We start from the raw sequence: 14,492 nt of genomic DNA on the forward strand, positions 1-14,492 counted from the left end.
AGTACGGGGAACGGAACGTCTAACAAAAACAGCCCTCGCCCTGGCCCGAGATTACTACGAGAACCCTAAGCTCAGGCGTAAGGATGTGCGCCCCACAAGGCTGGTGGATTTGGAGGGCGTTGCCAAGCAATTCAAGATCAACATCAGGGTCTTTGAACCCAAGACAAACTCTGAGAAGGCACCATGGGGACTTGTCCATGGTCAAAAGCAACACAAAAAAGGTTTGGAGGGCATCAATCTTGGTATGCTGGACGGGCACTGTTTTTACATCAAGGATTTAGATGTGCTGACCCAACACTGGGAATGCGAGGTATGTAAACAGAAGTTTAATTACGCCTTTTCTCTTACGCGGCATAAAAGGAACGAATATGCAAGGGTGTCAAGACGACGATCATTTGCAAAGGGGGGAAGGTCAAACGCATGCCGGGCAGGGCCGAGAAGGTCTTTTACAATAAGGGGTGTAGCTATGATGCATCAAAATGGATAGAATACATGTCAAAACATACCGGAAGGCATATCCATCATGCCTTATGCGGTCATGGTGGTGAACGTGTTATCTGTGATGACAAAAAGGAGTGGAAAGTTGATGGCTATAAGCCTATCACAAAAACTGTTTACGAGTACAATGGTTGTAAGTGGCACGGCTGTCCCTATCTGTCCGAGAGAACCAAGGCGGACAAGACTCATTAAACTGCAGCCCTGTCTAAGGAAAGGATGATACAGGAAAAGGGCTACGACCTCGTCACGACTTGGAAATGTGAGAAACCACCCAAAATCAAGTGGTACTTTCAGAAGGAGTTCAGACCATATCCTCACCACCTGGTATTTGATTTCGAAGCTCTCCTATCACCTTTAAATTACCAGCAAACATCCGATCTAACATACCTTTCGAGACATGTTCCGATAAGTGTTGGTATTGCCGATGGTTTGAATAGCCACCCGACTTTCATCGAGCACGAAAATCCCAAGAGCTTGGTCAAACAGTTTGTGGAGGAGCTGGAAAAGAGGCATGCTCTGACTGTGAAAGAGGTCGAGAGAATGTACCCGAAGCCCGACGACTTTCACAGGCTCTTCAAAAAGAACCAGGAGTTGTGGAACGAATGGGTAAAACAAGTAGCTGTAATAGGGTTTAATTCTGGCAAATACGACATCAACCTGATCAAGCGGTATTTTGTCGAAAAAATCGCGCAAGGCGATAAGATCAAGGGGGCGAAAAAAGATAACGACTACATGTTCCTCACCACCACGAGGTTTAAATTTCTAAATATTAAAAATTTCTTTGCTCCTGGTCTAAGCTATGACGGTTAGTGCAAGTCGTTGGAATGTAAGCTCGAAAAGATTGTGTTTCCGTATGAATGGTTAATGAACCACGACAAGTTGGACCATAGTGGACCTGTAGCTCACGAGGATTTTTGTAGCCGTCTAAGTGGGAGAAACACACTATCTGGCGAGGAGTACGAAACATTCTGCGCCGAGTTTTACAGGTGAGGCTGCGTCACCATGATGGACTGGTTGCGTGAGTACAACCTGGCCGATGTGGAACCGTTCATTGAAGCCGTGGACAAGACGACGTTGCAGTATTACTATGACGAGATATATATTCTGAAGGACGCGGTCAGTATTCCGGGCGTGTCGATGCGTTACGTATTAAACAAGTCTCTACGTTTGAGCCCCAAGCTAGAGCTATACGCTCCAGGAGACCCATGCAGGCATAGGTGTAAGGACTTTTGCTATACCAAGACTTGTAATGAATGAAGGAATGAAGCCTACAAGCTCCTACGGACGGGGATGGTGGGTGGTCCCGCGATCGTATTCTGTAGATACTACGAACGAGACGTAACGAGTATCAGATCTCACGTGTACAGCGAACCCCAGAAGTGTAGGACCATTCTAGGGTACGACGCAAGTATGCTCTACCCGAGTACCTTGATTCAAGACTTTCCCTGTGGGAAGGAACAATTGATCAAGGTGGCCACACCCACATCAGAGCACAATATCGAGATACTAGCACGAGGTGTGGTGGATGTGTCGTTGTTTGGATTTGTCGAAGTTGATATTGAGGTGCCTAAAAATCTGCGTGACAAATTCGGCGAAATCCCCCCCCCTGTTTTTCGTCAAAGAGATACCTGATGATCAAATCCCGGAGCACATGCACGAATACTTGAAAACTACGGGCCGCAAGCGTGTTCCGGGTACACGTAAGCTTCTGGAGTTGCTAAAGGCCGAAAGTACATTACTGTATACCCCTGTGCTAAAATGGCATCTAACCATGGGCTGAAAGTGACCGCCTTTTACCAGTTTCTTAAGTATGCTAGGATTAGGCCTTTTGAATGGTTCCCGGAAGAGATAGCCGATGCACGACGGCAGGTGATAAGGACCCCGACAAGCGTATTGCTGGGGATACGGCAAAGTTGAAGGGGAACAGCTTCTGCGGCAAAATGATCTGGCAAGACGATGAAAAGGAGGATAATGCAGCCCTGTGAAGCCCGTACCTAGAGGATCTTGAGGAGATTGGAGATGCATACGAGCTTAGAAAAGGCAAACACAAGTGTACTATAGATATAGCTTACCGATGCGGCATAGCCGTTTATTAGCTCGCCAAACTCTGCATGCTGGAATTCTATTTCGACTTCCTAGACAAGTATGTGGTTCGTCGAGATTTCGAATACATTTACATGGACACTGACAGTGCCTATTTTGCCATATCTGGGGAAAATTTGAGGGATGACGTTCGCTCCAAACTCCTTGACGAGTACGACAAAGACGTACAAAACTGGCTCGTCACTGATAAGTACTCGAGTCGAACAGGAGGATTATTCAAAGCGGAATTCATTGGGTTTCGGATGAATGCCCTGACAGCCAAGTGCTATTTTGTTGAGGGTAAAGAGGGTACGAAATTCTCATGCGAGAGCATGTCAAAGAGGCAAAATGCAGTGACTTGGGGTAGATGCCTAAGTGCGCTGGCAGGGGGACAGGGCTAAAAACGTTGGCTTTATGGTACATGAGCAGGGTATGATCACGTACGAACAGAACAAGCTCGGTCTCTTGGCGTTTTATGACAAAAGAGTTGTGCACGATGACGGGATACATACCTCCCCGCTTGTTGTTTAAGCATTTTTGAATGACGAGGTTTTCCAAAAGCTGTCCAAAGTTTTGTAAAGGTAGTACTTTACAAAACAAAAACAATATGGAGGAGGGTAAAAGAACAATATGGAGGAAACCAGGAAATGCACAAAATGTAAGCAAAACCTAATACTATGCAACTTCAAGGTGACCCAACGTAACAGACAACGAACAAGGCAATGCATCAAATGCCGCGATATTAATAATTCATCAAGGGAACGTAGCAAATGCCCGCATAAAAAACATAGACAATTTTGCCCCATATGCGATTGCCCTGCTTATCAGTACAACCTCATTCTAGCCAGGGTTCGTAATGCCTTAAATTGTGATACGAAGATTGCCTCCACGGAATATATAGGGTGCGATATTGTAACCTTCATGAGGCACATCCAAGCACAGTTTAGGGGTGGGATGAATTGGGGGAATAGAGGGCAGTGGTAGTTTGATCACAAGGTGCCGCAAAGTATAGGGAGAACGGGGTATACCCTAGCGAAGAGGTGCAAGTTGCAAGGCTGCACTAACCCGTGGGTTTTAGATAATCAAACGAAAGGTAATCAATATATCTCCGGGTAGAACGTAGTCTAGCGCTGTTGATCAAACACACTTGCTATAAATGGAAATGTGTTTGTATATAGCTATACTTCTACCCTATGTGATAATACCACTATTCTATCTAAAATTTAGTAAAGAGAATGTCGGAGCTCGCGTATATATTTAACGACTTAGCCGCAGAATCTTTTGAACATGTAGAAAAACCCGCGGATCAACGCCAAGCTTTGAAAGAAGGCTGTGTAAGGGCAAAAGACATCTCCTAGCCAGGAAATGTACAGAAGTGTTCATTGACAAGGCTCCTGATGAGGCGGTAGAAAAGGTACATGCCAAGTACGTACAACGTGAGCTTCAAGAGAACGGGGAGAAGACGTCAAGGGCGCTGGCTACCCATGCCGTCTCCCTATATGCCAACCTGGTTAACAATTTTGTAAATTTTGATAGCATTGAGGCCCTGAAAAATGATATCAATAATGACCCTATTATTAAAGACTCCTTCGCGGACTTGGGCATACTGGTCTACTGTACATTCGGCAAGTGTCTTGCGCCTATTTTAATTGCTGGGCATACAGCCTGTCATATCAGTACCAAAAAGGAGGGTGACGCGGATGAGAAGGAGAAAGATCCCTGAGGACCTACATTGAAATTTGTTATAAATCATAAGACTTATAACAAATGAGTGAAGAAAATCGAAACAAGAAGAGAGAGTCATTACAAAACCACCAAAGCATCCGGAAAGGGTTGCGCAGGGGCACAAGTTGGCGGCACTGATGAAGAAAAGGGAGGAAAAAATGAAGCAACGAAAGGTTACTGTTGAGCCTGCAGCTGAAGTCTTTTCTGTCGCAGGTCCTAGCAAGTCAACGGATGTATACATTTATGGAGTACGGTCATATTGGCAATAGGTGTCGGGTTTGGTATAAGAGGACACGTTGTTTGTGATTGACGACGTCATAGCCGATGAAAGCCTTGATAAGCGTCAACAAAGCCTACTTGAATTGGCTATTTCGGAAAGGGATTGCAAACACAGTCTTTGGCTACTTACCCAAAGCTATACCGCCTTGCCAAAAAATTTGAGGAGACAGAAAAAAGCCCTGTTTTTGTGTTATCCACATGAACGCAGCAACATGAGGCTAATCAACGAAGAGACGAACATAATCTCCGATTGGGATGATATCGAGGCTGAATTGAAAAAAATAAAAGCACTTCTTCTTCTTAATTTATTTAACGTCGGAGAAATAACTATGTACATATAGCTTCCTGATATAAAAAAATAAATAAATACATACTTATAAATATACAGGAAACTAATCAAATCCGACAAAAATTTGTTTATAGTTTTATGAAAAATGTATAAAAATTATGAAAAATTATTTGAATAGACCGAGTGACTGAAATCATACTCCTTTAGTTTTGTTTTAAATTTTTTAAGGCTGTTACAACTTTTCAATTCGGAAGGTAAAGTATTCCAAATTTTGGGCCCCAATGAGCGAAGACATTTTTCCCCAAAATTTTTAGTATTGAAGTTCAATGTTTTAAGATTATTTAAATATTGACTTCGTACTGGCCTGTTTGTTTCGCTGCGTTGAAAGATGTCTAACATAAATGGCGGATTTAAATTATTAAGAGATTTAAAAATCTCTATACATAGATTTCGTATTCGCATAATTTTCATGTAGTTACTTTTGTTCTTGCTAGAAATGTACTTTTCTTTTCTCTCTGAATATCCGCTATCTACAAATTTTAGGGCTCGCTTATGGAGTTTTTCGACCCTAGAAAGTGATTTTGAAGATGAGAAATTCCAAATAAGTGGACAGTAGTTAAAGTTTGAATACACAAAACTTTCTGCTAAGACACTCTTAGCTTTAAAAGGAAGTATGTTTTTAAATCTATACAAAGCATTTAGTTGCGCAGATGCTTTCTTGCAAACCTCGTTTAAGTGCTGATCAAATCTAAGGTTATTGTCAATTTTAACTCCTAACAGTTTGACTGTGTCTTGCGAATATATGTTTTTATCTCCGATTCTTATCAGTTAACTACTTGTGTTTTCTATCCTATCTTTGCTGATTATAATGCATTGAAATTTGTCAGGGTTAGCAATCATTTTATTTTCATGTAGCCATGCTAATGCCTGCTCAGACTCACCTTCTAAAATTTTAATGAGGTTTGGAATTGAATTGGAAAAGCTTGACAATGTATTATCATCAGCATAGTTGTGTAGGTCACTTCTGGTTATAAAAAGAAAAATATCGTTAAGAAAAATATTAAAAATTATCGGGCCTAAGATTGATCCCTGCGGCACACCTGAAAGAATCATTTGGAAAAGACTGTAGTGTCCGTTTATACGAGTAGATTGTTCTCTATTTGTTAGGTATGACAGGACAAATTTCAGGGCATTAATTTCAAATCCATATGCCTCAAGTTTAGCGATTAGTAAATCATGTGGCACGCAATCAAATGCTTTTGATAGATCCATTAAGACTGCACCAACCACGTAATTCTTATCAAGTTTTTTTTTCCATTCTTCTAGTAAACGAATTAAGACATGCTGTGTGTTATAGTTTTTCCGATAGGCTGACAAAAATATTGAAAGTTTCGATTCTATGAAAGACATGATTTGATCCTTCATTATGTTTTCATAGAATTTTGAAAATACATTCAACAGCCGTTGCACGTTTGGCTCCATCGGGAAAAATATTCAATTTTATGCTGCTGTTTATAGCATTTTTCAATGGGCCAATCAGATATTCACTAGCTAACTTCACAAGCTTTGGGGGTATTTTGTCTTTACCTGGAGAGGAATTTATGTTTAAATTAGTAAAAAGTTTTTTGATTGTGTTGTCATCTACCTCCTCAAAGTTAAAAAAATTTATATTTTCGTTGCAGGCTTTAATTTTGACAATACTCGGATGACTCTCGTATGTTTTAATTATCTCATTAATTAGTCTCTCTTTGTCTGAGGAATTTCGATAATCAATTGATATTGGCTTGGTTCCACTACTTTTTTCTACAATGTTAATATAGTGTTCATTAAATAATTCAGCAAGCTCACTGTCATTGGTTATCTGAGCATCATCTTTGATAATCATAATGTTATTATTGTTCAAACCACTTTTATTGGTTATAAACGGCTTAATAGTTTTCCAAAAAGTTTTATTTTCTACAATCCCAGAATCTATAACATTTTTAAAATACATTTTTATGGCTTTCTTTCTGAGTCCAACACACTTATTTCGTTGTTTTTTATAGTTAATCTTGTTTTCTTCAGTAGGATCTTTTTTGTATCGGTTTTTAAATCTTGACCTGGTATAAATGGCTTGCCTAAGTTCTTTATTCATAAAAGGTGCTTCATTTCCCCTGAGCAGTTTCTGTTTTAAAGGGGCATGCTTTTCAATAATAGAACTAAACGTTTTTGTCAAGTGGTCGTAATTTGAAGAAGGGTCATTTTCATTAAAATCAAAACGTGTATTCCTAACATCAGAAAGAAACTTTCTCTTATCAAACTTTCTGTTACTTCTATAAACAATTAGTTTTGGTTTCAATCTTACCAGATGAGATCTTAGGAAAGTTGTAATCATCAGATGATGGTCACTGAGTCCAGTCTATATGTGAGGCTTGAACATCCCAGGACTTGGAAGATTCTCAAGTGATCACGGTGAAAACCTCTGGCCAGGCATTGGTATGTAGAAAGATGTCGTCGCAAGTTAAGTTCAACGCAGAGACCATCGAAACTCTGTTCGGCAATCAAAATCAACCTATGTTCAAACGTGCCGATGTTGGACGTAGGTATGGCTTTTAGGTATGGCTGACATAGCGCAGTTTTCAATATTTGGCCGGGGAAACTATAACAGGGCAAAAAATTGCGGGTCTGAAGGTCCAGAGTGCCACCCTGGGCCTTGGAAGAGGGAAAAATCTGCATGATGTATTTGTCACATTGGATCAAGCATTGGAAATCATCCGTCGTTCTTGAAAACCAAAGGCTGTAGGGCTACTCAAATGGCTGGCCCAGGCAGGTGTGAAAACTAAAGGACGAGCTCAAGGAGCAGCGTCAAGCCCTTGAGGAGAAGGATAATGCTCTGGCTTTACCCAGTGATGAAATTGAGGATAGGGATAGCCAACTCATGGTGTTGGAGGATGAAATTGAGGAGCTACAGCAACGTGCCGTGTCCCACCTCGAAGATCTGGGAAAGGATAACAGTATGGTCATTATACAAAAGAATAACGACGATCCCTTCCAATACCTTGCCATTTGCGGTCAACAGGGGTATGTAGCTCAAAAAATACGAAATAAGCTTGTTGACTACACAAAGGGCGAGATTGTGGTACTGGCAAAGACACAAAATGCCATCGTCCATTACAAATGGATTCGGGAACGTGGATGTATCGAGGTAAACCTGGAGCGTGTGAGACATTTTAGGCTTGGTGAGCACTATACGCACGAATGCCTCTTGGAGCTTGCGGAATAGGCGGATACGATTTTTACTACTCTTGTGGGTAGTAAAAATTATCCTCACGTCATATATTGGTTTCAAACCAACCCCTCCTATGGGATATACCTTTTTGACCCTTTCAGCTGTATGTTAAAAAGTACCGAAATATCAAAAAGATGGAAGCCTATCTACAAAGGAATCAATTTACAATCAACTACAATATTCAGGTACCTGTGCTACATTGCCGTATCAAGGCAGGATCAGTGGCTGAATATTGCCCTACCTGCCTGGAAAATTTTAGGTATCGAGGTGGAGTATACTACGAAGGTTTTGAATACCCTACAGACGAAGATCTTTTACACAGGGTAGTGTCGCACATTTGCAAAAAGCGAGATCGACGAGGAGCTCGAGGATGATATTGATCGTCTGGGGCTCCATATCGTTGCGGCTAAAGAGAACAACTATGGGAAACTCTGCTACCACATCGTCAAGGATAAGGATTTGAGGATATCAGATTTGGCTGATATCGCAACAATAGGCAATATACTCAACTTTCCGATACCAGATAGACGTCTAGCCGATATTGATTTGGAGAATGAGCCTAATGTCGTCAAAGGTATCATCTATGGGTACCCGCTCTACACCCAACATCCTTTGGACTATGTAAGGGATCCGAATGAAGATGATGACGAAATAGATTTGGATTACCTAGAGGAACTCGTGAAAGCATTTTACCATTTTTTGATAACCTCCGGCGGTACCTGAACATCATCTGGTACCTGCATGAGTTCTTCTGACACAAAGCTCCGATCGGGACCGTCCTTTAAATAGTAAAGTATACGACTACCCGCTACTATACGGTCCAACCTGTAAGTATGTTTGCTCCAAAAGGCGTCGGTTGCGCATCTTTTCGAGTCACTGTGCTCCTCTCCGGGTTGCAGTAGAGACAATCCTCAGGTAAGGGTCTTTCCTCTGGGTATTGCTGACTTTTTGCAAGCGGTACATCCTCAAGCTTAATTGCCTTGTTAGGCTTCATGTTTATCATGGCAGTCTTGCCATTGTTTAAACTTTTGAAGATGGTATACAGGTGCTTGATCCAAATGGTACTAGGCTCGCCAGATATTTGAATAATCTTTCGGCAAGTACCTTGTTGTACGACTCTACAAAGGCCGTGAACGTTTGGTGATATTTGGTGGTACCCCAATAAATCTCAACCCCCTTATCCTAGCAGCTTGGTTACATCCGATTTAAACTCAGAACCATTGTCACACTGAAAAATTTTGGGGTATCGTAAAGGTCGTGCCTTGTATATATCTTGGATCATACCCGCGACCTCGCTGGTCTTTTTGGTACGCAATGGCCTAGCTACTTTGTATTCTACGTCAATCCCCATGAGAATGTATTTATAGGTGCTACCATACAACCGATCATGTACAACAGATCAAACTGATGCATTTCATTGGGCCTCGTAACGGTAAAATGGGGGTAGTCAATTCGCTTCGTACCTCGAATATGTCGTAGCCAGAGCAGCTGCCTGAATAGCCAGTGGGTTACCAGCTTTTTGGAGAGACCGCTCTCCTTCGCAAGTAATCTAATGGTTCTGCGGCCGGTCCAGAGATGTTTTGGGATGTAGTAGATATTGCTTAATTTTTCCGCCTTTTTCTCCGTCACGATATGTGATGCTTTTGACATGTTTATTGTATATGTCAAAAACGTTCCTACAAGTATTTGTAAGCCACGAACCCTAGAAGAGATAGGGAGCCAAGGACGAACGTTAACTCACCATCTCGTTGCTGCTTGAAGGGTACGTAAAAATCTTTCAATTGCAGAGTCTTTTTGTCTGAGGCAATGTAATACTGATACATGTCATCATCGAGCTCTTTGAGACTTTTACCTGCCTTTAGCTGCATCTCCCTCAGCCTGTCAAACCAATCGAGCTTATCTTGCCTCTTCCGTATCCACTCTGCCTGAGCCGCGTTAAGCTTTTCAACAGCCTCGTCGAGACGCCTTCGTTCCGCGTCGCCATGCCCTGCAAGTTTACTGAATAAATAATTTGATCCACTGAACGCTAATGCGTTGATTGCCGCCCCGGCCACTATAACAGCTATTGTCGCCATGTCTCTTTATTCTGAGACAAAACGGTTGCGTTTTGACATGTTCTCACTTGCCCACATAAGTTGGGTAGTGCAATCTTCTACCAACCTCAACAAGCGTTGGAACATCTCCATTTTCTCGATACCGGAGCGGGATTTTATGATCAATGTGCCACCCCTTACCATAATTGTCCCAAGTCGAACCCCTAGAAATCTGAGCTTCAATATGGGTCTGCAGTGTAGCTGGGCTCCTTGTTTCCTCTCAGGGCCTCGCGGGTTCGGCTGTTTACATTATGAGCTAGATAGCTGGGGGTCGCAAATGGGGCAATATCGTCTCTGCTTTTCATGGTGGCAATACTGACTTCCCTTGCAGTCTTTGCAATAGGCCCTTACCCTTTGATGGAGGCAAATCTGGCTGCCTTTGCACTCTTTACAGGAGGACCTCAACCTTTGATGATGGCATATGCCTCCACCCCTACATTCTTTACATTGGGATCTCCTTTTTTCATGGTGGCATTTTGTACTCTCCTTTGATGCCTTTCTAGCATCGAGGCACTTGATGCATATTTTTGTCCCTTGACAGCGACGCTTGATCCTGAAATTTTCTAAAGATAAAGAGAGTTTACATTTCAGGCAGCTCTTTTCCATATTAACTCGTTTTTGCCCTCAGGGACAAACACGAGTTTTTAGTCATTTAATACTCCACAGAATGAAACCTATCATCAAGTATATTCAACTGCGCGTCCTGTAACAGATATACATAGCATCTGAAATCCCCGGTTCAGTCGGCTTTTTTGGTCATGTGGAGGGGGATCCCGTTGGACAGACGTTGTAGAGGCCTTCCGCTACCGTGCAAACTGCCATCGGGAGAGCTCCTAAAATCGATAAATAACGCATATCGCTCATTGAAAAATTGACCTATGGTCACATTCGAGTCATAGCTACCGAAAAGTTTCACGACTTGTTGGAGGTGATCCTTAAAGCATGGCATGGCTATACAGTTCATTAGGCTCCCTCTCGACAGTGACGCTGATCTTTTCAATTTTTGGGTTGTAAAAGACCTCGTTAACGCCCGCGTAAGCCTTAACCCTCCAGGGGTCTATGAAGGCTTTGAGACTTTTCGCAGGAATATCAATCTATAAATTGTATGAGGTATCTGCCTTTTTTATGATGACAACCTTGCTACGGAGTATCTTTTCGTAAGGCAAAACGAGTCTGAATACCTTTACATCATGGTACTTGCCAGGCCTTCATGAGTGATTTTGTCAAACTGTAACTTGATGTTGGTAATTTTGTAGGTTGATAAAACGGCAAATTCCTCGTCAACTCAAACATTTTGCCCAAGGGCACGCAGAAAGTGTTCCCATACGCCGCAACAATCGCCTTCTCTTCGTCGGTACTTACATGGTCACTAGCTTTGACCTGTAAGGCCCTGATCGCTCCGTCATTTGTGTTGATGCCATCCAGGATTAGGTTGTTGTCCCTGTCAATATTTGGCAGCCACAAGTCCCGGTTCTTCACCAGGCTTTTGCCTATATTACTGACAAAGGTACGCTTTATATTGGTCCCCGTCAGCGACAGGTCAAACAGTAGCTTCAGACTGCCATGGAATATAACATCATCGTCTACATAGAGGTCTTCATTCTGGTTGATGGTTGAGGGTATATGGCTCATCTGAACCGTTTGCTTCTTGCTCTTGATACCGAAGAGTTGCTTCGTTTCTGCATGGAGATTTAGCGTGGTGCCGAAACTCATATTTATTATATAAGGTAAATTTTAAATAAAGATGCCAACCAATCCAGTATTTGTACCTGACATTCATATTCATGATGAGGAGGATGAGGGCCATCCAGATAAACCTGATGATACTACGTCAAAACTTCCTGGAACGCCAAAACTCCCTGGAACGTCTGGGCCTTCAACAGAACAGCAGCAGGGGGATACGCTTTCGGGGTAGAGGCAAAAGCTACTAAGATCAAAGATCGACAGCCTTTACGATCGTCTTATGGAGAAGTTGGGGTTACGGTCTAATGCGAGATATTATTATGCCTTCAGGGAGGATAAAGGCGATCAACTTATATTTAAAGAGATAGTGAAAGGGAAAAAAACCTTCAAGGAAATAGTGATTACGAATCAAGATGGTACCTTAAAAGCCATTGGCCAGATACAAACGTTGCTAGGTAGTAATCGCCTGCAACCCTGGGTTTTGTCGACTATGTTACACCCAACAGAGGTGGTAAATTCAGGGCCCAGAACCTCGTGAAAAAGTATAGTAAAATAGAGAAGGAGGCCGAGACTGAAAATATTGAGATGGAATCGTTAGAGGAGATCGACGAATTTGTAGATGCTGCGGAGAGCCTTATACAAGACACTTCGTTTACCGGGCCTGATGAAGGTGGCATCACCGAACGTGAAAGAAGGGGGCTTGACCTTGAACTTCAGACAACTTCAGGGTAACATGAAAAGCTTGAAAAACAAGATGATTCTATACGATAGCGAGATTAACAAGGCAGAGGGTAAGGTGAAAGAACTTGAGAAGCAGAAGGTTGGGGAAGACGAGGGAAAGCAAGCTAATCTTGAAAGGGAAATAGAAAAGGTGAAGAAAGAGATTAAAGATCTGAACGATAAAAAGAAGGCTATAAGGGAAGTACATGGCATACTGTCCAATGACATATACCCCTAGCTGAGACACATCAGAGACACGCTGTTGAAAATCGCTGAAGATAACACATCTCTGCTTGAGAAGCTTAAGATTTTTTTAAGGAACAGGGTATAACTATAGCGAGTATCGTCTCTGCTATTGGTCTACTGATAAGCACCATTGTACTCTCCGTTACGGGAGAAAACGCCGGGGGTGCTGCAGGAGGAGGTGTCGCAGCGGGTGCAGGAAAAGGTTTTGTAGAGAAGCAGCTGGAAAGATTGGGTAAAATTTTAAAGTACTTGGCAGGTAAGGCGGGTGCTGCATTACCCGGGATTATCGGTTGTCTCCTTCCTTCTGAGGGTAGCAGCAACAGTCGTGGAATACGCGGTTAAACATCTGTACATGGCCATCGCGGCAGCCTCTCGTTTTGTGTTGCTCTACATGAGGAAATAAGCCAGATAATATTTAAGCCAGATGTAGGCAATGATGATCACAGCCCCTGTCTTTATTAATGCGGCTTTGGTAGGTATGGTAGGTGGTATGGTATGCTTTGTAGGGGTGGGTGGTATAGCCTTTATGGTATGATCAGCAGTATGTATGGGAGGTGTAATGGGTGTAGCATGCCTAGGAGGTATAGGAGGTGTAGTATGCATAGGTGGCTTGATAGTATGCTTGGGTTGTGTAGTATGTATGGGTGGCTTGATGGTGGTTTGATAGCCCTCTCTGTATGAACAAGCTTGTTGTTCACATCGACCTGTACACCTGCATTTACATTGGCGGGTGCGATCAAAATGTTGTTGTTACACCCTACAATTTTGCCTATGCGCAGGTTCATGTCGGAAGGTAGCATGCACACGCTTGGCATGACGGCAAAATTTACCGGAGTTCGGGCATATTGCAACACTTTTTAGAATTCTGTGATGTCATGGCCTGCATTTTCTTGGGGTTGTACCATGGCCTCGAACTTTTGCAATAGGATCTGCCTTGCTGTATAATTCTCTGCACTGGACCCTAGAAGGGGTGCCTTGGCCCCTGCTTGAGACCCCAGTAACAAGACCACATAAACCCTGTCTGTTTGGTTAGGCCTTCCGATGTTAGGTCCTGACTTGTAGGGACAATGAATTTGGTCCAATCCCCATCAACTTGCACCCACCATCTACCATTTGTCAACGAAGACATGATAGCTTTGAATTTGCACAGGCTATTAGGATCTGCACCATACTCGCGGAATATTTGGGTTTATCCAGCGGTTGAGTAGGGATTTTTGTACTGTTCAAATCCATCGTCATACGGCATGGGGACCTTCATTCTGGCAAGAATACGACGCATGTGGTAGTACACGTGAAATTTAAAGTTTGAGTTGACGAGGGGTACCGAACCCGTCAGATGCTTAGCAGAGATGCCTAATGCCCTGCTTGCACAATGGGTGGCAAAATTAACCTGAATATTCCAGTAGACCAAGGCCTGCTTTGTCCAACCCACTCTGACAGGGTCATTCAGCAAATTGGTGGGAATGGAGATGGCATACCTGGTAAACTCGGGGAAGGCTACCTCGATGTGCGAGTCTGTAGAAACGTAGAGACGCTGATGCTCCAAATTTGTAACACCAAGTTCCCATTCTCCCCTGTTACTTTTATACTTTGCTTTGGGGTTGTTTGA

At 42.7% G+C, this 14,492-nt stretch overlaps 2 protein-coding genes across 2 annotated transcripts in view; one reads left to right on the forward strand and one right to left on the reverse strand.

The window, feature by feature from the left end:
- The window catches only part of LOC130612663 (cytosolic non-specific dipeptidase-like), a 72,289-nt gene that overhangs the window by 10,787 nt on the left and 47,010 nt on the right, over positions 1-14,492 (forward strand). The window lies entirely within an intron of this gene.
- Positions 10,484-10,840, reverse strand: LOC130612875 (uncharacterized). Its single transcript, XM_057434214.1, has one exon. It carries the CDS (start codon positions 10,838-10,840, stop codon positions 10,484-10,486), a length of 357 nt encoding a protein of 118 aa, XP_057290197.1.

Source organism: Hydractinia symbiolongicarpus, chromosome 10 (genome assembly GCF_029227915.1).
Source record: "Hydractinia symbiolongicarpus strain clone_291-10 chromosome 10, HSymV2.1, whole genome shotgun sequence".
NCBI lineage: Eukaryota > Metazoa > Cnidaria > Hydrozoa > Anthoathecata > Hydractiniidae > Hydractinia > Hydractinia symbiolongicarpus.